The sequence below is a fragment of the Amphibalanus amphitrite genome, unplaced genomic scaffold, assembly GCF_019059575.1.
Source record: "Amphibalanus amphitrite isolate SeventyFive unplaced genomic scaffold, NRLGWU_Aamphi_draft 000634F_arrow, whole genome shotgun sequence".
In the NCBI taxonomy this organism is placed as follows: domain Eukaryota; kingdom Metazoa; phylum Arthropoda; class Thecostraca; order Balanomorpha; family Balanidae; genus Amphibalanus; species Amphibalanus amphitrite.
The window spans coordinates 206,086-229,737 of NW_024882128.1; the positions used below are offsets into that span (position 1 = coordinate 206,086).

General features: G+C 49.7%; 3 protein-coding genes and 1 long non-coding RNA gene across 4 annotated transcripts; all 4 read right to left on the minus strand.

Moving 5' to 3' along the window:
• Positions 1 to 1,410: 1,410 nt before the first annotated feature.
• On the minus strand, positions 1,411 to 8,701 carry LOC122363683 (uncharacterized protein DKFZp434B061-like). Its single transcript, XM_043333200.1, has 4 exons — positions 8,693 to 8,701; positions 4,961 to 5,686; positions 3,774 to 3,798; positions 1,411 to 1,424 (listed from the first exon to the last, which is right to left on the minus strand). The coding sequence occupies exons 1-4, from the start codon at positions 8,699 to 8,701 to the stop codon at positions 1,411 to 1,413; spliced, it is 774 nt and encodes a 257-aa protein (XP_043189135.1).
• A 66-nt stretch (positions 8,702 to 8,767) lies between these two features.
• Positions 8,768 to 11,767, minus strand: LOC122363684. The gene has a single exon (XM_043333201.1). It carries the CDS (start codon positions 11,765 to 11,767, stop codon positions 8,768 to 8,770), a length of 3,000 nt encoding a protein of 999 aa, XP_043189136.1.
• Positions 11,768 to 11,890: 123 nt separating this feature from the next.
• Positions 11,891 to 12,735, minus strand: LOC122363689. The gene is made up of 2 exons (XM_043333207.1): positions 11,986 to 12,735; positions 11,891 to 11,913 (listed from the first exon to the last, which is right to left on the minus strand). Exons 1-2 carry the CDS (start codon positions 12,655 to 12,657, stop codon positions 11,899 to 11,901), a joined length of 687 nt encoding a protein of 228 aa, XP_043189142.1. The 5' UTR covers positions 12,658 to 12,735; the 3' UTR covers positions 11,891 to 11,898.
• Positions 12,736 to 13,961: 1,226 nt separating this feature from the next.
• LOC122363690 lies at positions 13,962 to 23,446 on the minus strand. The gene is made up of 3 exons (XR_006253409.1): positions 23,025 to 23,446; positions 22,715 to 22,819; positions 13,962 to 14,063 (listed from the first exon to the last, which is right to left on the minus strand). It is a non-coding gene; the product is annotated as an uncharacterized LOC122363690 (long non-coding RNA).
• Positions 23,447 to 23,652: the final 206 nt, after the last annotated feature.

Here is a 23,652-nt window from a genome sequence, read left to right on the forward strand (position 1 = left end):
CTGCACTATCATACAGGAGGAAGCGCTCTGGTGGCTGATCGGGTTTGGATTTCGTCAGACGGTCTTCGTTGGCGATCCCGAACACGGCCCGTTTGAAAACGCGGCCCGTATTAATGCTGCCCGGCCCGTATTAATGCTGCCCGGCCCGTATTAATGCTGCCCGGCCCGTATTAATGCTGCCCGGCCCGCTTTAATACTGACCGGAGACCTGGCCCGTATTAACCCGCGCGGGGCTGGGGTCTCCAGCCGAACGCGCGGGGCTGGGGGGGGGGGGTAAATTTTACCCCCCTGTTATCTCCCGAACTAATGGTCCGATTTGGAAAATTCAAACGCCAATCGAAAGATCTCATCACGAACAACTAAAAACATGTACTTAATTTTAAGTTTGAGGTCAAGGTCAAGGTCAGGTCAAGGGTACAAATTGCAAGTTCCTACAATATCGGCCTTGCACCGTAGTTGCCGAAGAATGGAGTCATGGACTGAGACTGATCGCCCAAAGCGTGTTCTTAGGCTACCAAGACAATATTCGTTGCATACAATATCATTCAGAGGTCAAGGTCAAGGTCAGGTCAGGTCAGGTCAGGTCACCAAAACCAAAATATAGAAAAGGGCATGTGCGACACATGTTTTATGGGTCATTTTACTCATAGAATTCAATAGGCACACTCAATAAGTGATATGGACCACCTCTGGATGAATTTCAGGTCGAGGTCAGGTCAAGTGAGGTCAAATTTTGAAGTTGGTTGTTAAGGCCTAAAAAGGTGTCTATCTGATACAGTTTTTCACGGCGAATCGAATGGTGCTATTTTTGTTTCCGTACGAGGTCTAGAACTTCCAAAAAAAATCATTTTTCAAAAAATTTGTGTGTCGTGACGTCATAAAATTTTGAATAACTCCCACATTTTTGAACCGATTCTTCTTAAAATTGGTATGTAGGTGCACATAGACCACTTCTCTGACATATATTCCGGTTTTTTCGATACACTCAAAATTTTGGATTTTATAATCATTTTCCCAAAAAAGTCAGTTTTTTTGGAAATTTTTTGATCAAAATCCAAAATTTTCAAAAAACCGAGATAGCCATTTGATAGACAAAGTAGAATTACGTATATCCTTTTTTGTTACGTCTTGATTCCTTTAAAAATGAAGATGTTAGCGGCGTTTGAACTTTTGCCGTTTTTGAGGCGAAAATGGCGAACATGACGTCACTAAAACGTTAATTTCTCAAAAAATTTCCGACGGATTTCGCTCAAATTTTCAGGGAACGTGTCAAATTGATGTAAGAAAAGGTACTGAAAGTTTGGCGGCGCTGCGCGCCGCAGTTTTTGAGATATTGCAAAAATTCGCGAGGGGGGGTAAAATTTACCCCTCCCCCAGCCCCGCGCGGGTAAATACGGCCCCCGGTCAGCATTAATGCGGGCCGCCTGGCGGTCAGCATTAATACGGGCCGGGCATTATTAATACAGCCCACTTTTTTCCTCACGGCCATATGAAAACTCGGGCCATATCAAAACTAGCCAACTAGTCTCTATTCCATGTCTTAGCAAATGCTGCGTAGGCCTGCAGTGGTCTTAATGTCTTTTATACTTTTTGACTGTTGGCTAGTAAATGTTTACTTATTATTAGTAACTTACTTATTAGTAACTTATTAGTAACTTAACTTAGTAACTTAGTAGTTTACTTATTATTGCACGTTCTGCTCTTGTGACAACGCGAGGAGCACATTCGTCCGCTGCTGACACATTTGCAGCGCCCACGACACACACGTTTGCAGGTGCACTTCAGTATTCCTTGACCGGTGCCCCCCCCCCCCCCCCCCCCCGACGCACGCCGCGCTGCCTCCCTCAATGTCACTGGTTCGCCATCCAGGATGAACTCTGGCGTGAGAAAGTCGACGTCTGATGGAGTGAGTGACGCACGACTGTAAACTCCGGAAAGGCGACCGTACTCTGTACCAGTGTTCGCCACGGGCCCCAAAATCCCCAGCCCAGCCCGGCCCGGGCCCATGGGTTCAGAGCCCGGCCCAGCCCGTAGCCCGCTCTTGGCAAATATTCCAAGCCCAGCCCGGCCCGGCCCGGCAAAAATAGCAATCTAGTTATTGTCTTAGTCTATTGCTATAATAAGCATGATTGATTACATTATTTTGAGAACAATTCAAATTGCATGAATATTAACATGGCAATCATGACTCCCTTCTTTTCAATGAATATAATCATTTCAAGCACCTATGGCACAAATTTTAACAGTAACAGCAAGCACCTCAGTCAATTAGGTCTTGATTACACACCTATAAAAAGTTAACATGATTATATTAACTACATTCTATGAGTAAAGTTATCTTGCAAGCTGATGTGTGTGAACATTATCATTCATAATTGGTGACTCTAATGCATACTTGAAGGAAGTATTTGCCACATACTCTATACTTCCCAGCACTTACCAGCAGAAAAAAAGCTTGACTTATGGGAATTGATGAATCTGTCTGGGATTGACCTTGCTGTTAAATTCACTCCATAGATGCTGCAATATCAAAAGCCTGAGAAAGCATACACAATAGGTGACACTAACCTTAGCACTGTCTTCCAAAAAAAGAGAAAATCCATCCATTTATCAGCAAAACTGATCTTATCTATTTTCAATTCATGCCCACGTGTCAACCAAATCTCTGTGGACAACTATCTGCTACTTTCCTTGCTATTTTATGTTAGGCTCTTTTCAAGATATTGATATCGCTAGCAGCGTAAGCAGAAAACATGGTAAACTTGAAATGTCATTGGGTACTTTTGCGACTTTTACGCATCATCATCATCAATCAAAAATGAGCGAACACTTCTTTATTGTCGCAGCTGCGGCAGGTAGCGATTTTGACCAATTGTATAATAAAACATATATGATCAAGTTTTTGTTTTGTTTTTCGTTCGAGTTTTCAGACTTCGTGATTTCGGTTTTATTTTTTATTTGTTTAATTTTGTTTTTCACCTTGATACTTACTTTAAAAACGTATTTATTTGATATACTGTTGTGTATATTACCTAGGTGCCGCCACATAAACATAGGGCCGCCGCATGGCCGCCGCCATGATTGCAAATTTTGTTGAGAAGGGGCTGGTTTGTTGTGACTTATTTTGACAAATTTATGGACATTTAAAGAAGCTTTCATCGCGAAATACTCTGTAGAGTTCCTCGTTACTTACAGTGTGTTTTGTGAGTATCCTTTTAAGGTTCTGTTCGTTAAAAAGCCGTCGGTGAAGGAAAAAAGACTGTGTTGGAATTGTCTCACTATCGCCATATATAAGTGTTAAACTTAATGTAGCCCTGTGGCCCATCATTGTTGAGTGGCTTCTTAGTTTTTGGAGTTGTAGTGCTAAGTAAGTTATTCTGATGACTACATTTTAACTTTTATTACAAAGTAATGATGCTAGAGATTCTCTGATCTTTTTGGTTGCGGAATTTTTATGAAAACCCTCCTATGTGTGACATGATGTGATATTGGATAATTCTCAAGATTCCCAAAATTCAATATCAAGTAGGTTTTCTTTCACATTCCTTAAATTTGGTTTAGTTTTTGTATTTTCCCAGTGGGTTTTGTTTGCATCAGTTTCCAAATTTTCTTAAATTGACATTAGTCGCAAAACCCATAGTGCACAAAGCTCTTGGCCCGGCCCGTCCATAGCCCGTTAACTAATGATATTTGGGGGCCCGGCCCAGCCCGTAGCCCAGCCCGGCCCATGGCCCGTTGGGCTGGCCCGGCCCGTGGCGAACACTGCTCTGTACCCAAGGTGTATCCGTCTTCGCGAACCTGAAACATAATAGCGGTCTAATAGTCATAATAGCGCCACATCATTCAGATATGGTGTGAGAGACTAAAAGGGTCGTCAAACGATTAAAAGACAAGTGGTGACCGGCAAATTGCCAAATCAAAATCAAAATCAAAAATGACCGGCAAATTGCCCGAGATGGTGAAAAAAATGATAGTAGAAACGCTGATCTTTCCACACATTTCGTATTGTTCCACGGTGTGGGCCGGGTGTACCAAGATCCAGCGCCACCGTTTACAAAAGGTTATCAACCACTGTGCGCAGGTGGTGAAGGGCACCAGACGGTCTGCCCATGTATCACCACTGATGGTAGACCTGAACTGGCCATCCATTGACTCAATGATCACTGAGCGTGATGTTGCACAGGTGCATTATTTGCTTTATCACCCCCAAGCGCCGTCCAACGTAACCCAGGGCATTGTGCACCGATCCGATGTCTCCACCAGGGACACCAGAGCCGCTGTGGCTGGTGCCCTGCAGATTCCCAGGGTAAACAGTGAACATGCGCGGAAGTTTTTCTTTTCCCGCGCGCCCGCCCAATGGAATCGCGCCCCTGCCGGTGTGACAGGGGCTCGCTCAGCAGCGCTGTGTCGCAAAAGAGCGAGAGACTGGCTGAGGGAACGCGACTGATATGAATGTGTCACTAATGTGTCTTCAAACATATACTTTGGGCTTCCGTATGGGTGTTGTGCATTTTAGTGTTACTATTAGCTTTCGTATGTGTATTTTATCTTTGTATGTACTTTGACACTTGTCCCGAAAAGCCATTTACCATGGATGGACATAAGAATAAATGATGAAATGATGATGATGAGTACCTACGAGCCGAACATGTGGAAACATACTATGCCCAGAGCAGCCCAGAGAGAAACCAATGCAATACTATGCTCCCCTCCCTTACCTCCCCTTGCACAAATGGGTTCGATAAATGCAGGTGAGGGTGTCTACTAGCGATATCGACCAGCAATGACTTGAAACAAAATTGACATCCAGATTGAACGGCTAAGTGCCTACCAAAATGGTAATTAACGTCAATACAAACGACCCATTTTTTTTGAAAGATTTAATCAAAACAATCACATCCATGCGCATAAAACGACTTGTGCATATTACCCTGCTTTGTCCAAAACAATAGTGCCTTACCTCAGTTATAATTACCAAAATGTTTGGTGGCTGGTTCCTGGCACGGTCTACGTCGGGTATGCCGAGCCTCACGGTTTGGCCGACAAGGAGGCGAGACTGCCGCGATCTACGCAGCATCTTGGCCGCCTGCTGCTGTTGCGCTGCTGATGCCTCTCTGCGGTGACGTTTCGCTGACTTTGCTTTTTGACAGAGCCTGCAGGAGCTGTCCCCCTGCTGTACCCGCAGCCCACAGGAGACACATTGCAGGCCGCTAGGTCCTGGCTGCGGCTCAGCCGATCCAGACGTTGGATGATGCGTGGGCTGAGATGACGGCGACCTCCTGTTCGGTGACTGCGACGGTGACGGCGATCCCCTTCCCGTTGACGGTGGGAGCGACTCCCTGTCCGGCGGCTGGAACAGCGATCCCCTGTCCGGTGGCGGTGGAGGCGACTCACTGTCCGGTGGCGGTGGCGGAGACGATGACGGAGACGATGACGGCGACCCTGTTCCCGGTGGTGGCTGCCTCGCTGCAGTCGGCGAGGTCAGCGGCCTGCTGACCGACGGGCAGTCCCCACTGACTGGCGGTGAGTCGTCGCGACGAGACGGTGCTGCTGCGAGATCTTCGAGCTCCTGCTGAGTTCTCAGGGTTTTTGCGATGCTCCTGGGAATTTTGGAGTCGCGAAGTCCGAGATGAGGTTTCTGTCCAAAGGTCGCTTCGAAAGGGGTTCTTTTGATTCCCTCGTGGACCTGCAACGGGTGTTGAAATGCATCGTCAGAGAGCTTTTACACGAAGCATCATTGATGCCAGAAGATGAGCTTAACCCGCGACCTGGTGGGGGGGGGGGCTATTTTTTGCCCCCCCCTCCAGACTTTTCGATATATCTCCAGAACCACTGCGCCGATCGTCACCAAACTTTCAGTACCCTCCCGGACATCAATTTTACACATGGTGACCAAAAATTTTTCCAAAGGCTATGATAGGTTGGCCGGAAATGACGTCAGAGTGACGTCATGTTCTGCCGTTTTCGACCCAAAAAAGGGTTCCGCGGGAAGAGCTGTCAGGCCTATAGCTTTGCAAATACAGAAAAATGATAAAGACATAAAAGCTGTAGAATTGACAGGGCTACAAAACTGCTATCTCGGATTTTTGAAATTTTTGGATTTTGACCCCCAAAAATCAAAAAATAGATTTTTTGGATATAATAGTCAAAAAATCTAAAAAGTTTTTTGAATTTCGCAAAAACCGGAATATATGTGATAGTCCTTACCGCCTTCCATCTACATACCAAATTTTAGATTGATACCTCTCTTTTTGGCGAAGTTATAGCGAAAAAACTGTTCAAAATTGATGACGTCAAATTTTCAAACTCAATTTTTAGCAATTCTAGACCTCGTAGTGCAAAACAAAGACCACCATTAGACTCCCCGTGACGAGCTGCATCGAATCGATACCAATTTTATGCAAAAATATCAACTTTAAAATTTGACCTTTTTTGACCTGACCTTGACCTGACCTCCACCAGAAAGTGACCTAAACCGTACCTGATGGTCTGATAACCAACACCATTGGGTTGGAAATGAAAAACTGGCCATAAAACATGCATCGCACAACCTTAGTAAAGTTGGGTTCATGGGGTGACCCTTGGTGACCTTTGGTGACCTGACCTGTGACCTGACCTGGTATGACCAGTGACCTCTAATAGCAACATATGTACTAGACAACTGATGTCTTATCGCTGATTTTCGACAAAATGCGTTTTACTCGGTGTTATAGCGCTTTCCCTAGAAGCCCCGTGAACGATGAAACATTTTATCTTTGACCTGACCTGTGACGTCATCGGTGACCCCGAGGTCAATAAAATTTGGTTTCCCTCGACAAATTTGACAGGGCTATCGAACGCCGTTTGAATTTTGCGGATCCGTCCAGTAGTTTCGGAGATACGAGGGGGGGGGGGGCAAAAAATAGCCCCCCCCCCCCACCAGGTCGCGTTATAAACAGACCCCACCAGGGCGCGGGTTAAAAGACGAACACTAGACATGCTATGGCTTAATAAAAATGTATTTATATATAAATATGCAACTTCGTGAAACAAAATTGTTAACACCTATTATTATTAGCAGTCTCCTGCCTCCTGGGCCCAATCTTACCAATGCCGTAAATAGGATTTGGCAGCACTGGCTGGAGTTAACGGCTCTCATATCAAAGATATCCCTTTTATTTGCACCCAGCTAATCTTGTCCAATGATTTTGATAGCGTGAATGATTATACGTGTAAATGTTGCCTGAACGAATGAATAAGTGAAGGGGGAATAGTTCTGAATGTTACCAAATGCCGTGAATGCGCATTCACAGCATTTGGTAAGATTGGGCCCTGGATACACCTATTTATGGCAGGGGCTGACGTAAACCGACCCATTGTCACCAAAAGGCTTTAATGGCATGCGAAGTGAATGTCTGCAATGCATCAAATGCCATGGATAACGAACGACACACTGTTGAATCTTAGAGTTATGAATTAATGCGGTAAGGGTGTTTTTATCTGAAAATTAAAGGGACACTCCCACCTTAACATTAGTTTTGAGTTGAGATAGCCAAATTGGTGGCCATGGCCTGCAAATACCGGTTTGGGCACTCACAACATCGACAAATGCTTTAATTCGGAGATATGGAATTTCAAACTTGCAGTTTTCGGATTCTAAGGGGCTAGTGCATTGGTATGCCCCCTTAGAATTTGTGACGTCAGCGGAGATCTAACGATTTTTAAATCTTTTACTAAAACGTTTGGTAGCACGCGGTGGTATATGCTGCTTTGCGCGCAACAAATGCCGCACTTTCAAATAAAGTCGCTAGGAACAGCGGAGATCCCAAAAAGTAAACAAAAGTAAAAGTCTAATATCTTGAAAACCGGTGAATATTTTTCGATGAAATTTGGTAGATATTCGTTTTCGCTCTTTCTGAGCCGAGCGACATCCCTTTCGTGCCAATTCATTAACTTTTTTGAAGGTGGGAGGGTCCCTTTAAGCCAGTGGTCGGCAGGTCATTCGGGGTCGTGCCCCCTTTTTGGGCGCCAGGCGGGGCCATTACCCCCACCTACCAGACCCCATTGCTGACACAACCAAGTTTACTGAAATTCCATACCGTCCTGGAACTCTTTGGGTATTTGTGCATTTCCAATGCATCAAATTTAAAACATGACACTTCCTCCACAAAACATTTAATACCTATACCTATCCCAGTAGCGGCGGAACACCTTCAATTAAGGGGGAGGGGGGGGGCACTGCCGACTTTTGGTCCCATTCTTTCCATGCAACGCCCATAGGGCTAATGTTAAAATGCAAAAGTCAAAGGGTGCACGATGCCCCGGTGCCCTCCCCGTTCCGCCGCCTATGCTATATCCCATTTAACCCTTGTACAATCCACAGCAGAAGTAATGTGGGGTTTCAGTCATGGGTATGTTCTGCTTCTGAAGCTTAGAAACGATTAACCAGACTACAATGAAACTTTGAATGTAGCTTATATGTATCGTCACCCTTGCAGCTGCAACTTTAGCTATTGACATCTTGTAGTAATGCAAAAAGTCCAGTACACTCAGATGCCTCTATTCACACCCGTACCCGCTCGTGTCCCGGAGCGCACTGCCCGGCTTCACCACATTAGCCTAGATCATACCTCTGTACACGTCATATCACGTCATATCACGTCATTCTGAACCCTAGACAAAGGCTGATCAATTTCTCCCTCCGCCGACTCACCGTCGCCATAAGACCCTGGCTCGCAATACGACGCGCACCATCATCGCTCGAACCACGCAATGACTAAGACACAGACTACACCTCACCCTGATCCTCAAGATCATCACTTCCGCTGCTGCTGTTTAACGCATCAATCGGCACCACGTGGCCGAAGAAGTCAGGCGGCCGCCGATTACGCTGACCTCGGCGCACCACCCTTTCGCCGCTGTCGCTCTCAGACCGGCCGCATTCACCACCCGCATCATCAGCCTCCTCCACCGGGCGCCCCGGCGCGCCATCGCCCTCATAACCGAATGTCATGACGATCGGGGACCCGGCACGGTCCTCCTCCGCTTCCTGTGGGCCCCCGCTGCCCCGGTCGGGGGTCCGAGGGCCTGCTGCTGGTCCCCCGGTGTCACCGCAGTGGCGGAGGTCTCTGATGTGCCAAGGCACGCCGCCCACTTCAACCACCTGCGGCGACACCACGCCAGACACCGTTCCTCGAACCGACCGCTCGGTGCAGCGGGTGCCCGGCCGCCTCACCCACACGGCGTCCCCCACCTGGAAGTCGCCCTCCCGCCGGGCTGGCGGCCGTCCTATCACGGCCTCCTCGGACGCTCCGGCGGTAGCTCTTTGTCTCACGGCGTCCCTCACAGGGTAGCGGTAGATGCCGCTGGCGGGCGCCTCAGCCGCCGTCCCGCCGTCACGGGGCGTGATATTGTACAGGTGCACGGCCTCTCCGATGCCACACTTCTTCCGCGCCGCGATCACTTTGACACTGCGGTGGTTCCGCTCCACGATGGAGTTCCCGCTGGGGCGATGCACTGCGCGGAAACGCAGCAGCACTCCCCAGCGGGCAGCGAAAGCGGCGAACTGACGACTGCGGAAAGCGGTGTCGTTGTCCGCCAGAAGCTCAGCCGGTGCGCCTCGCTCCGCGAACACTTGTTCGAGTTCACTCGTGACTGTCGCCGCGTCCGACCGCCGCAGCAGCCTCCACACACAAAACCGTGACGGGCCACAGTCTATCACCGACAAGTAGGACTGACCACCGTAGTGCGTGACATCGATGGCCAGCCGGTCCCACGTCCCCTCCACAGCCAGCGACCCGTGCCTCCAGGTCACCGGCGCCGGGTCAACCGCGCGGCAGACGTCACAGGCCGTCACCACTTCCCTGACCACTTTCCGGGAAATCGACGATGACACATCCCGACGCGCGAAATACAGCGTTCGTCGGACACCCGGGTGACCCGCCCTGACATGTACGTCAGTGACGGCCTGTCGGAAGTCCACGGTAACGGCGCCGCCGCCGTCTCCCACTTCCGATCCAACCACTGCCGCTGCTGCCACTGGCTGTCCATCGCTCGGCCGCTGGTCCGCTGGCTGCGAGTCCTGACGCAACCACAGGGACGGCACTCGGGTCAGCGTGTCCGAACGGTTCTGAGACGAGCGGACTAGAGACACGGTGAGAGAAATGCCCAGCTCTGCGACCAGCTGCCTGATGACGTCGACCCGCCGGCGGATAAGCATCTCTCCATGTGCCTTGGTTCGCAGTCTCGCGCGCCCGCTCAGAGCGTCGCTGACCCACCGGTGAACAGTGGCGGAGTCCGTCTTCAGCTCGATGGTCTTCATGTCCCACGCCAGGGCCAGGTTGATGCCCCGCACGGCGGCGTCGAGCTCCGCCATGTTGATGTGGGTGGCCTCGTCCCGGCGGAGCCAGCACGCGTCCTCGATGACGTCACCTCCCTCGCTCTCCAGCACGACGCCGGCGGCTATCGAGCTGGCGTCCGTCCACAGTACGGCGCGGTGCCCAGTCACGCACCACTGCCCACGGGCCGGGTCCTCGCTCGCCAGTCGCTCAGCCACGTGCTTCAGCTGTTCCCGCAGGGCCGCGTCGTGTGTGACGTCATCCCACCCGCGTGTGAGAGAGTTGACACGACGCTTCAGCCACGCTGTCGCTGGTCTCAGCCAACCGCAGACCGGCAGGTGCGCCACGATACGACCACACCATGAAAACACGGAGCGCCGCGTCATTGCCGCGGGCGGTGAGCCGACTGGGTTGTCACGCCTCCAGGCCAGCCCACCCCCGACTGGCTCCACACGCAGTCCCAGCAGCCGCGCTCCGTCCGCAGCCCGCTCCGGCGGCTTACACTGGAGCCCATAGCTCGCGAAGTGGGCGATCACGCGCTCCGCGCTCACCACGTCCTCATTGACGCACAGATCGTCGACGTACGGTATGACGGCGCCCTGCATCACTGGGTCCTGTTGCAGCACCGTCCGCACCACCGCCTTCATGATGAGAGGCGCGACGTTGAGCCCGAATCCGACACGGGTAAGAGCGTACCTTTGGCCATCAATCACGACTGTCTGAAACGGCCACAGCCGACGATCGGTCCTGAGCTGCAAGTACGCCCTCTTCAGGTCGACGACGGCGACGTTGGCCCCGTGCCGCCGCCATTTCCTCAGCGTGTCGGCACATACGTCAGCGTCGGCCGTGTGTGCCTCCACATGGCTGTTGAGCTCGCGGCAGTCTAAGACTGGTCGTACTTTAGTCTTGTTCTGCTGTTCAACAGCCATGAGAGGGATCAGCCCGCGCGGCGGCCCGTCCACCGTCTCGTCGTACGGCTCCAGCCAGCCGTTGTCGATCCATGTACGGAGTTCAGCATCAAACTCCTGCCGTGCCTCGGCCGGCACGCCGTACTGGGGGACACCGTTCCTCAGGCACCCTGGCTCCGCCCCGTTCCGCCACTTCCACGCCACCGTCCAGTGTTGACTTTTCGCGTCATAAGTGACCGTGAAGTCTCGCTCTTCCACGGTCAACGCCGGGGGCGTCACGGCGCTGCATCGCGGCGGCACCCCTCCCGGGCCCGGCACGGCCACGTCGGGCCTCTCGCTGGCACCGAACACCACATCGTCCGCCGCCCGCACTGTCACCCCGCCCAGCGCCGCGATGCCGGTCATCCCCACCAGCATATCCACGCCCAGTGGTTTGTCCGGCACTACCACGGCGCTGAGCGTCACCGCGGGCCCGCCGCTCTTCAGCTGAACCGCCACCTCCGTTACTCCGCTGCTTGGCAGCCGGGACCCGTTGACGGCCATTACAGTCACGCCGCACCGTCTCCAGCTCGCGCAGCACGACTCGTGGATGATGGTGCAGCTGCAGCCCGAGTCGATAACAGCCACTCTGCGCTGCCCATTCACCAGCAGCTGCACCGTCGGTAGCGCGCCTCTTACTCTTGGGCTGCCCGAGAGGAGGTTGGCGCAGACACCGCCTCTCCTGACGCGTTTCCCGGCATCCGTTCCGGGCAGCGTGCCGCGGCGTGTCCTGGCTGCTCGCACCGGAAACAGATGATGTCCGCTCTCCTCTCCGCCCGGCAGTCACGAGCGAAGTGACCGGCTCGACCGCAGCGGTAACACCGTGATGACGCCGGCGTGTGGCGGGAACGGGCCGGCGCAGCGGCGGCAGCGGCTGCAGCGACGGCATTCTCTGCCATCAGCGCCCGAGCCCGCTCCACCAGCTCGGCCAGCGTCAGGCTCTCCATGCGGCAGCCGGCCCTCAAGGTATGCCTCGCCGCATCCGGGAGACCGGCCACGAAGCCGCACATCAGCGCCGTGTCGCCGAGCCCGCCGAACAGGGAGGCCAGCCGCCGCAGGTCTGCCAGGTAGACGTCGACGCTCTCGCCGACACGAAGTCTTCTCGCCGTGAACTCCTCGTACGCCTGGAACTTATCCACAGCGAACGCCCGCAGCAGGGCAGCTTTGACGGCAGAGTACTGCAGCTTCTCCTCGGGCTTCAGCTGCTGGTAGACGCTGAAGGCTCCGCCGGTCAACCGCAGGGGGACGACGGTTTGAATGTCGGACACTCCGCGCAGCTGACAGACGAGCTCCGTCTTATCCAGCCACTCTTCCACAGAGGCGTTACCGCCATCGAACTCGGGGATTAGCCGCATGTCCAGCGCCGAACTTGCCACAGCGCTTTCCTGTGACATGGTTGCCGAAATAGCTTGTAGTAATGCAAAAAGTCCAGTACACTCAGATGCCTCTATTCACACCCGTACCCGCTCGTGTCCCGGAGCGCACTGCCCGGCTTCACCACATTAGCCTAGATCATACCTCTGTACACGTCATATCACGTCATATCACGTCATTCTGAACCCTAGACAAAGGCTGATCAATTTCTCCCTCCGCCGACTCACCGTCGCCATAAGACCCTGGCTCGCAATACGACGCGCACCATCATCGCTCGAACCACGCAATGACTAAGACACAGACTACACATCTTCTTTTCGATCACTCCGCATTAAACAATCGCCAGTCAAAGCCAACCGTTGAGATTGGTAAAACCCTACATTACTTTAGCGGTGGGCTGTACGTATAGGGGCGGCGGGTGGTTTTTCGTTAAAAGCTCACGTAAAAGGCATTGGATCACGACCAAATTGTACCCTCGAGCCCATCATTTTTTTTTTTTACCAGCCCGTAAAATATCATGACCTGAGACCAGTTTTACCAACAGAAAAATAACCGCCTGCCGGAATTTTTGCATCAAGACCGCTTCACATATGGAGCGTAAACGCGATGGGCTCGTAAGCGGATAGGGCTTTACCGTTTACGCTCCATATGTGAAACGATCTTTAGGCAAAAAATTCCGGCAGGCGGCTATTTTTCTGTTGGTAAAACTGGCCTCTGGACCCATAATAACCGTTGGCTTATGAGCTTTTTCTGGAGATCATCTTGAGCCATAAAATCTCACTTCAAAAAGTTATAGCGGGTCCCGATTTTCTCGACACTTGTCATTGCCCCCTTGAATGAGACGGAATGACCAAGGACCTTAAAAATGGGCAGCAGCGGCTTCCTATTGTCACGGGTAGCACGCTCGTCTTTTTTATGCACAGCTCCATCTCAGAGTCCGAGAGGCCGCGGGGGTCCGATCGACTCCTCCCCCTTACGTTGGCGGCTGTTGAAACGCCAACAGACGGGCGACGGTTAAAAGTTGCAGCTGCTTTTGTACGACTGTACGGAGGGGTGAGATGGTGAGGCGAGCAGGTACGTGAAAATTGGTAGCTAATCAATGTGTGCTGTGCCTTTGGCCTGGGCTAATCTTTGAACCCTGGGATGCAACAGTCATGATGGCTCCATCACTGGAGCTATACAAACTCTAAAAAGATAGGCTTTCTCAGAATCCCTCATTACCCCCACCGAAAGGGCTCCATTACCCCCAAAGGGGGCATGCCCCACCATTTGCCGACCCCTGCTTTAAGCAATGAGGTTGTTTTACCTGCGTGTTCATCGCCCACTGAACAAATCGGAGGCCCTCAGGCCATTTGCAGCCAGGGTTTTCTGGCAGCCAGCACCTCAGCTTCTCCTGCACCACTCTGTTGCTGCGCTCCACTGATCCCTGCAGGAAAAACGTGGAAATGTAATATACGTGCAATGTACAGTCACCAGCACTTGCTACTAATCACCTCGTTTTTGTTCAGTAGTTTGAAGACCGATCAATTCTCAGTCGCACAAGATACGTCAAACGATCTGTTTGGTCCTCCGATTTTCGAATATCCAACTTGTTTTTGTATATTCGAAGCATTTTGGGATGGAGAGCCAAAAACCTATTTTCTGCCCTAAAGTGTGCCCCAAGAAGTCGTAGAACCTAGCCCCGCCTCTGATCCACAGACCAGTAGTGCCATCTCTTGTCAGCCGAACAAGCCGCAGAAGTAAATAATGCCACGTGACCTTTGCACACGCTACAATTACTACGCAGCTGTAGTGGGGGAAGCGGGGCGGAGGCGTGGAGGGGGACGCGATCGGTCGGCTGGGGTCAGGTCGCCGAGGTCAGAGGTCATCCGCCGGAGGGTGTTTGAGCGGTTGGGCCGTGTGGGCTGGGGCCTGCGGAGTGGAGAGCGCCTGGACCTGTCTGGAAACAGTAGGGTTGTTCAAAAAAACCGAATTTTGGAAAAGTATATGGGCTCATGGCTCATGTGGTGCGGTATTCTTTTCTGAGACCAATGATGCCCTTTTTACTGAAAAGTATTAACTGTTAGGGGCTCCTCAAACGGCTTAAAGAGGACCATGTTACGCCCGCCAACCGACCGGTGTCAATAAGGGCGAGAGTTCGACGCCGCACGGCGGCGGCAGCGCCTTATCGGCACCGCGCGCCACGACATCTGCCGGGCGGCCGGCTGGGCGGTGGGAAGTTATAAGTGCGTGGTCTTATTGCACACGATCGGGGTGAGCTATCCCATGTTTTCGGGGCGGAAAGTTTCAGTGCAGCATCGGTGCGTCTGCCACGGTGGTCTGTGTCGATGGTATAGAAAATAACTCAAGCAGAGCTCAGAAAAGAATGAATGATTCCGGGTAGTTGCCTCGAAACAACCCGTTTCAAGAATACAGCTGCCTTCTTTACGTACCGTATCACTTGTTAATTCTTCAAAAAGCAAACTCTGAGCAATAACACACCTCTTTGCGTTGCTGTTGACAATTTACGTTAGTTTTTGACGGTGGCTCGCACCCCCAATATGCTGCCGCGCAACTTTATTCCAACGGCGAAACGGCAACTTCGCGAGAATCGAAAATTCACGATATACGTACAGCAGGGGCTGGCAATGCAGTATGCACAAGGACAGAATATGGAGGAGACCCGACAGTCATCGGCCCAAGTTTGGGGGTGGCTTTGACGAGCATATGCGTCACCAATGTCATTATTCAGATACGTTGATGTCAGATGCTGGGGCAACAGAATCGACGCCAGGTGTAACTTAGATAAGCGGGTCGAAAGAGAACATAACATGTCTGGGAATGACAGAGTGGCCACCCTGACAGTGTGACGAAGTGAGACATGAGTAGAGACATTAGCCGGAGTACCTACTCATATAAATCAAGCGCCGTTTATCCAATCCTTCGAGCATAAGCGACGCCGGCAGTCCGGCCAGGGCGGCCGTGCCCACCGATGCCGATCAAGACCCGAATCCAGACCCGGCATAGAACACAGCTCTGCCCTGACGTGACACATTACCCCGGTGTGTCACTCATGACGGATAGACCAATGCAGGAGCCTTGCCAGCTCCTGTTGTACCTACTTCGTTAAATTTTCGATTCTCGCTAAGTTGCCGTTTCGTCGTTGGAATAGAGTTACGCGGCAGCATATTGGGGCTGCGACCCACCGTCCAAAAGCAACTTAAATTGTCAACAGCAATGCAAAGAAGTCTGTTATTGCTCAGAGCTTGCTTTTTGAAGAATTAACAAGTGATACAGTACGTAAAGAAGGCAGCTGTATTCTTGAAACGGATTATTTCGAGGCAACTACCCGGAATCATTCATTCTTTTCTGAGCTCTGCTTGAGTTATTTTCTATACCATCGACACAGACCACCGTGGCAGACGCACCGATGCTGCACTGAAACTTTCCGCCCCGAAAACATGGGATAGCTCACCCCGATCGTGTGCAATAAGACCACGCACTTATAACTTCCCACCGCCCAGCCGGCCGCCCGGCAGATGTCGTGGCGCGCGGTGCCGATAAGGCGCTGCCGCCGCCGTGCGGCGTCGAATTCTCGCCCTTATTGACACCGGCCGGTCGGCGGGCGTAACATGGTCCTCTTTAAGCCGTTTGAGCAGCGCCTAGCAGTAATACTTTTCGGAAAAAAGGGTATCATTGGACTCAGAAAAGAATACCGCACCACATGAGCCATGAGCCCATATACGTTTCCAAAATTCGTTTTTTTTAACAACCCTACCCTACAGCGCTGTGACAGTCGAGAATATTGTGAGGAAAGAGAGAGGGAGAGGGAGAGAGAGAGAGGAGAGGGAGAGAGAGGAGAGAGAGAAAGAGAGAGATAGAGGGAGAGAGGGAGATCGAGAGAGAGAGAGAGCGAGAGCGAGAGAGGGCGAGAGGAGAGGGAGAGAGAGAGAGAGAGAGAGAGAGAGAGAGAGAGAGAGAGAGAGAGAGAGAGAGAGAGAGAGAGCAAGAGAGAGGGCGAGAGAGAGAGAGAGAGAGAGAGAGAGAGAGAGAGAGAGAGAGAGAGAGAGAGAGAGAGAGAGAGAGAGAGAGAGAGAGAGAGAGAGAGAGAGAGAGAGAGAGAGAGAGAGAGAGAGAGAGAGAGAGAGAGGGGGGGCTAAAAAAGACTGGAGGGAAGGGATAAGGACGGGAGGAGAGAAAAGAGAGACAGAAAAGGAAAACCAGAGAGGGTAAAATGAGAAAGAGGACAATGGGTAAATCAGTGAGAGGGAGCGACAGAGGAAAAATTTAGTTGTGTCAGCTTGTTTCACATGTAAAACGTAAATTTGCTTTTCATCATTACAGCTTTAGATTGGAAATTAACCCCGCGTTCGATGTCTCTCGGACGGCGAAGATTCTACGCCGTCCGGCCAATCACGTTTCATAACCGCAGCCGAGCCCCCGCTGACCTTGGACGGGATTGGCCGGACGGCAAAGAATCTTTGCCGTCCGGGAGACATCGAACGCTGCCTAAATCTTAGCATCCTTATGATGAACCCACGTTGACGGGATGCAGTGGCGGCGGAACACCTTCAATTAGGCGGGGGGGGGGGGGGGCGCTGCCGACTTTTGGTCCTATTATTTCCATGCAACGCTCATAGGGCTAATGTTGAAATGCAAAAATCAAAGGGGGCACGGTGCCCCGATAGCCAAATTGGTGGCCATGGCCTGCAAATACCGGTTTGGGCACTCACAACGTCGAAAAATGCTTTAATTCGAAGATATGGAATTTCAAACTTGCAGTTTTCGGATTCTAAGGGGCTAATGCATTGGAATGCCCCCTTAGAATTTGTGACGTCAGCGGAGATCTAACGATTTTTAAATCTTAGACTAAAACCATCGTTAACACGTGGTGGTATACGCTGCTTTGCGCGCAACGTCTGCCGCACTTTAAGGCTGCCAAATTATTGCTTCCAAATAAAGTCGCTATAGTAACAGGGGAGATCCCAAAAAGTAAACAAAAGTAAAAGCCTAATATCTTGAAAACCAGTGAATATTTTTCGGTGAAATTTGGTAGATATTCGTTTTCGCTCTTTCTGAACCAAGGGACATCACTTTCATGCCAATTCATTAACTTTTTTGAAGGTGGGAGGGTCCCTTTAAACATTTTTTTTTTTACGTTTGCTATGAAAATGTTAGGCCCAGTTCATTCAAGATCAGGTCCACGACTCCACAGCTTACAACAGGAGCTAGGCTAGCATAACAATTAACCCGCGCCGTGTTGGTGGCATGAACTTTCCGTCGAGTGCTGGGGGGGGGGGGGCGTTTCACGCCCCTCCGTCTAACTCGGCTCCTGGGCCACGTAGCGACACGCGGTAAGCGGCAATCGAAAGAGCGTCAAAAATAAGGAGGAAAACACTCGGGCATTTTAAGGTCAGGGCAAAGGCCAGGTCACCAGGATTCATCAAAGGTCAAATTTTGTTGATTTCAACGATTTTGAACACCCGATGGCTAACTCGGGAACCAATAGAGCTACAGCGCCGCAGAAAAGCGCATTCGATAGCTCTTTTAACGCTCTTTCGCCAACATGTCCTCAAATTTGACCTCAGATCAACGGTTTAGCCCCCAGAGGGCACCGCTCTGATTGACCTCAAATTTGACCTCAGATCAACGGTGTTTTCACCGCTCTATCACGTCTCTGTCAAAAGTCAAAAAACTGCTGAAGACCTTTTATTTCCTAACATGACCTCAGGGGCACACATGGGGTCACAGGTGCGATTTTCCGATTCAGTGTGTCATGTTTACCTATGGACCGATGTTTGAGTGGGTGTAGAACGAAATTCGTCCAAAAGAGGCGCATTTCAATTTTCTCCCATTGACTTATACCTAATTAGAGATTGCAATCCCGGGATCGGGATCCCGGGATCTCGGCGGGATTTTAATCCCGATCCCGATCCCGAAATTCCGCCAATCCCGGGATCCCGAAAAAAACAGTTTTTCACCATAAACAGAATGCAGCCGCTGCACGAGTCTTGTTTGCACTCTGCATGGTGCTGCGTGACATAAAGCAGATAAACTATTTAGCTGGCATTCCGTATTGGTCGTCCACAATCGACCGTGTTGTAGCTCCCGGGTATCACCCACAGCGGTTAAGCCGCTTAAACACGTACGAAAAAGGATCCCGAACGCCAAAAAAATTGCAGTATCAGCGCTGCAACATCTTTAGGCAGGATCACAGATCGTTCAGCGATTCTGACTTGCCTGTCCGTGGCCGGAACAAAAGAGGTCATCAAGACAAGTCTTTGAGCTCGTGTCGCAGAAAAATGTCACAGATGTCACGCAAGTGACGGCAGAGCTCACTGATTCAGACGTTGAAGACAGTAGAGTGGACTTGGAGCTCTCCCAGTCAGTGACTCTGCTCTCAAAGCGACTTCAAGAGCAAATTCTGAGAGACATTAGTGATGAAAGCGGAACCGGAAGGAGGTGAAGTGACCAAGCGACGTCTTGAAAACATTGTGAAATAGGGAGCTGCCAAATTTAGCGTACACTGGTTGCGAGTTTTTAAGTAGGCAGACAGACCAGCAATGGCTTAAAACTGTCGCGCTAACTACGAGTAGCGCAGACGAAGAGTGAGTGAGGCGTGGATGTGCTAGAACCCGTCTAGTAAACGTACTGGTCGACGCACAGTTTTATAAAGGCCAATTGGGAATAAATACTTATGCTAATCAAATCGAAACGTTTTCTTTGCAAATTCAATCGTTTTTAATGCAAATGACATGGTCTAAGGATGGCTTTTGGTTGCCTCTTTTTTGTGGTAAGCTAAAAGACGCAAAATATGTCCGTAGGAAATCACTCTTACGACATTTAGTGACAAGACCGGGATCCCGGGATCCCGGGATCCCGAAATAAAAACTTTCGGGATCCCGGGATTGGCAAAACGTTCCGGGATTGCAATCTCTATACCTAATGAAGCAGTCGCAAAATTGACCTGACCTTAGGTCACAGACATAAAAAATCGGAGGTATCCATTTTATACACACTATTATTACCCTAAGCAATTACTGAGAGTTTAAAGTCCGCTCAGTCGGTGTAGCTACAGCGAGCTTTCGATTTTTTTTTTTTCTGAGGTAAGGTCACTTGACGTTACGGTGACCTGACCGTCGCAGTTTTTTGAGATATTCGCGAAAAACCTGAGGGGGAAGGGCATAAAACGCCCCCCCCCCCAGCACGGCGCGGGTGGTCGACATAGCAACTCGGACTGAACACATGCCTTTAACGTTTCAACGGTTGAATAAGGTGAGAGGATTGAGGTAGGCTTGTATCGGATTTTCTTCTGCTTGTCGGTAGTTTGGGTTGAAGTTAATTTCGCGAGCTGTCCATAATCATTTAACAGGGAAAATTCAGCTGCACATCGTTCGGGTCAAAGTAATACCAAACATTCTCAAATTTTGTAGTAAAGAGCCAGTAGTCTACGACGAATATATTAAAAAAAAAAACAATTAGAAAAAGAATAAGCGGACCGGTTTCGTCTATCAAAGACTTCTTCAGCGCTTTTTCTAAAACGTATAAGAAAAAAAACTAGCTCAGTGACAATCGTTTGAAATAAAATTGGATTCAGTAAGAACTAAGAACTTCATTGTCCGAAAACCGCTGACAGTTGATAGCTCAATGACAGTCTTAGAGCCGTGCATAAGGAGGCGTGAAAACACTCTCCTCGTCTCGTTCTATTACGAGAGGACCATGTCATGGCGTGAGAAAGGTGTTCTCAAAATAAATGACACTGTATGAGTGAATAAATAATCCGCGCCCCCTTGGGCTATTGGCGGACCCTACCACCTGATCGGGTGGTGCAGCCGTTTCGCCTTCCACCTGAGATCTCGGAAAGTTACCGACCGATTTTGAACATTCAAAGAGCGTTCTAAAGCCCCACCAGGGAACTACCTTGTTACCAGGTTTTGTTGACCTAGGTGCAACCCATGACGTCACAAGTTAGGTCAAAGGTCGCATTTTTTTTCACCGATTTAGTCTAAGGAATGCGTTACAGTCAGTTAACACATCAAATAAAAGGCATGTAATCGAAAAACATCGATGGAGCGCTGGTTGTCTAATACATATGTTGCCTAAAGAGGTCATTGATGCCAGGTCAGTTCACAGAGGTCAGGTCACTAAGGGTTACAATATGAACCCAACTATGCTAGGGTCGTGTGATGCATGTTTTATGGCCAATTTTACATTTAGAATTCAATGGTGTGGGCTAGACGGCCATTGGGGCCAGTTTTGTTTACATTCTGGTGGAGGTAAGGTCAAGGTCAGGTCAAAGAAGGTCAAATTTGAAAGTTGATATTTTGCATAAAAGGGGTATCTATTCGATGCAGCTCATCACAGGAAATCCAATGGTGGTCTTTGGCTTGCTCTGTGTGTTCTCTGACGGCTAAAAATTGAATTTGAAAAAAAAAATACGTAATAAATTTTGAGTAGTTTTTTTTTTTGGCCATAACTTTGCTAAAAATGGAGCTAACGAGTTTAAGTTTGGCATATCTAGAGCAGATAGTTCTATAACATATATTTCAGTTTTAATTTTGAAAGTTGTTGGTATTTTCGGGAAGTTTAATTCTATAGTTTTGATGGTCAAAATCAATTTTTGTTTGGAAATAAGAGTTAGCAGTTTGGTAGCGCTGTTTATTTTATATCTTTTTTATCTTGAATATTTTTCGTTATCTTCAAAACTGTAAGCGTGACAGCTCTTCCCGCTAAACCTTTTATTGGGTCGAAAATGACAGAACATGACATCCCTCTGACGTCATTTGTGACTAACCTTTCATAAGAGCTCTGGAAAAATTTGGTAACAAGGTGTAAAAATGATGCCCGGAGGGGTCTTGAAAGTTTGGTGGCGACATTTGCTATACTTTAGGAGATATCGACTGAAAAGGAGAGAAGGGACCGTTTCGCGCCGCCCTCTCCCCTCAACGGGGCTTTCAGCTGCTGCTCTCACAGAACTATTGGTTATATTACAAGGTAGTGGAATTGCAAGTGGCAATATAAGCTTATAAGCTTCCTGCCAGCGCCGGACCAGAGTTTAAACATGCAGGCTGAATTTTAACATTTAACTTTTGCATTTTTAAACCATTGAGCTTTTAGAAGTTGTATGAACTGTTCAGCTCCTTTTGTGGTCCATCACAGCGGGCTTGTATGTCATTTGTCAACCAAAATCGAATTACAAACTTTTTATTTGGTCTGGCTACCTCGCCAACTTCTTAACTGGATCGTTCAGTAGCTTTTGATTGGGCACTGCCCACGTTGTCTGTCTAGCTTTTCGTGTCATAGACACTGTCTAGTGTCTATGACACGAGAAGAGGCTGCTGACATCGTTTGTCGCGGTTGGATAATACCAATCCACGTTCCAGTGGCTGCTCGATCGCACTTTTCTCTGGCCCACCTCTCCCACCAGGCTAGACTTTGCCCGGCACAGCCGTCGCCTCAGTGCCTTGGGCGGTGACCCGTTCAAAGGGGCTCACAATTCGTATGGTGCCGTGGCTCTCAAACCAATACAGAACAGTGAAACGCAAAGGCTCACTTTCCATATAAGGCGAACGGCTGATTCTGGCGCCGGGGCTTCATTCATGCTAAGGCGCCCAATCACAGCGCCGCATTTCAGTTAGTGTCGGGTGCAAAAGCTACTATGCTCCGCCCCTCCATCACGTGACCCTGCCCTCACGTGGCCTCAGTCACGTGGTGTTTCCACTTCTTGGCGCATGGCGGCGCTAGTCTCGCAGGGGCGGTGGTAGCTTGCTCCCCCGCCGTCCGGGGGTGATGGGTAGCAACTGCTGGTGACTGTACATGCAGCTGTGTAATGAACAAACAGTCCGTGGATACTTTACGACATATACGGGTGTAAAATGCAAATGCTAACGACTAGTAAATGTGTAACAATAATAATCGTAATTAATATTGAACGTATCCCTTTAACTGAATTACAAGTAGAAATGAATTGCTTGAGTGCTTTTTACACCCAAGACAAGTTCTATGCACTACGTCAAAAAGGGGAAATATCTGTTGAAGAAAGGAATCCATCCCATTTATAGTTCATCGACAGAAAGAATGGCGTGTTGGCTGACCAACCTGTGACTGTGAGTGTCTCGGTCTTCCATGCACCAGCATCAGCTGTGGCCACATCAGCTTCAGGTCGTCCAGCAAGGCGTTCCGGAACTCTGCACCGTTATCAGACTGAAACAAATCCGGAAACAATTGAAACGTTCCGGGAAAGAAGTATGCGATACAAAGTTGTTTCACAGACCTGACATAATAGTTACAACAGTTGATAGCAATGGGCAATAAACAGTTACGTTATGACAACTAATTACGAAATTGTTATGGTAAACTAATAATCTTAACTGAACTATTCTGCCAATTTAACCCTACAACAGCTCACTTGTATAATGTTCGGTGCACCGATCAGACAAAAAATGTCCAGGAGATGGTATGCAACCTCTTGAGCCGTCTTCTTCTTCAGTGGGCGTAAAATCACAAAATTTGACAAGTGATCTTGGAAGTTTAAGATGTACCCAAATCCAGCTGATCGTTCACTAGTCCAGTCTATGAGGTCTATCTGCGCTCGTCTTGAAACGTCATCAGTCAGAATTGGCCGCGTGACCGTCTTGTCCCTTGGCAGTGCTCTCTTGAGCTCGCAGCTTTTACACGTTTGCAAGTATATCTCGATAGCCACTCGATGCACATTATAGTAACGACGCTGACACTCCGCGAGCATCTTGTTTCGTCCAGCGTGTCCCAGCTGTATGTGGACGTCGTGTATAACGTCGAACATTCTGGACATCTGTACCACCTCATTTCCAGACTTTCTCTTCAAAATTCTTTCTGCATCACCGCATGTCTCCAGTACAAAACGCTTCACTCAGATATACCCAATTTTGTTGTTTTGAGCAGGTTTGACGCCATTTTTGAAGTCTTTTAGTGTTTCTAACACATTTGCGTATTTTTCGTCGCTATGTACCCTCACATTATTTCCTTTTCCCCTGCAAAATGTTTTGTACTTTCTCCAG

What these genes read in the sequence shown, in the direction of transcription:
- LOC122363683 (XM_043333200.1), bottom strand. An exon ending in TTTTGGTAATTATAACTGAG is followed by an intron (nt 3,799 to 4,960) that starts GTAAGGCACTAT and finishes ATTATGTTTCAG; the next exon opens with GTTCGCGAAGACGGATACAC.
- LOC122363684 (XM_043333201.1), bottom strand. Translation starts at nt 11,767, where the DNA reads ATGGCCGTCAACGGGTCCCGGCTGCCAAGCAGCGGAGTAACGGAGGTG.
- LOC122363689 (XM_043333207.1), bottom strand. Translation starts at nt 12,657, where the DNA reads ATGTCACAGGAAAGCGCTGTGGCAAGTTCGGCGCTGGACATGCGGCTA.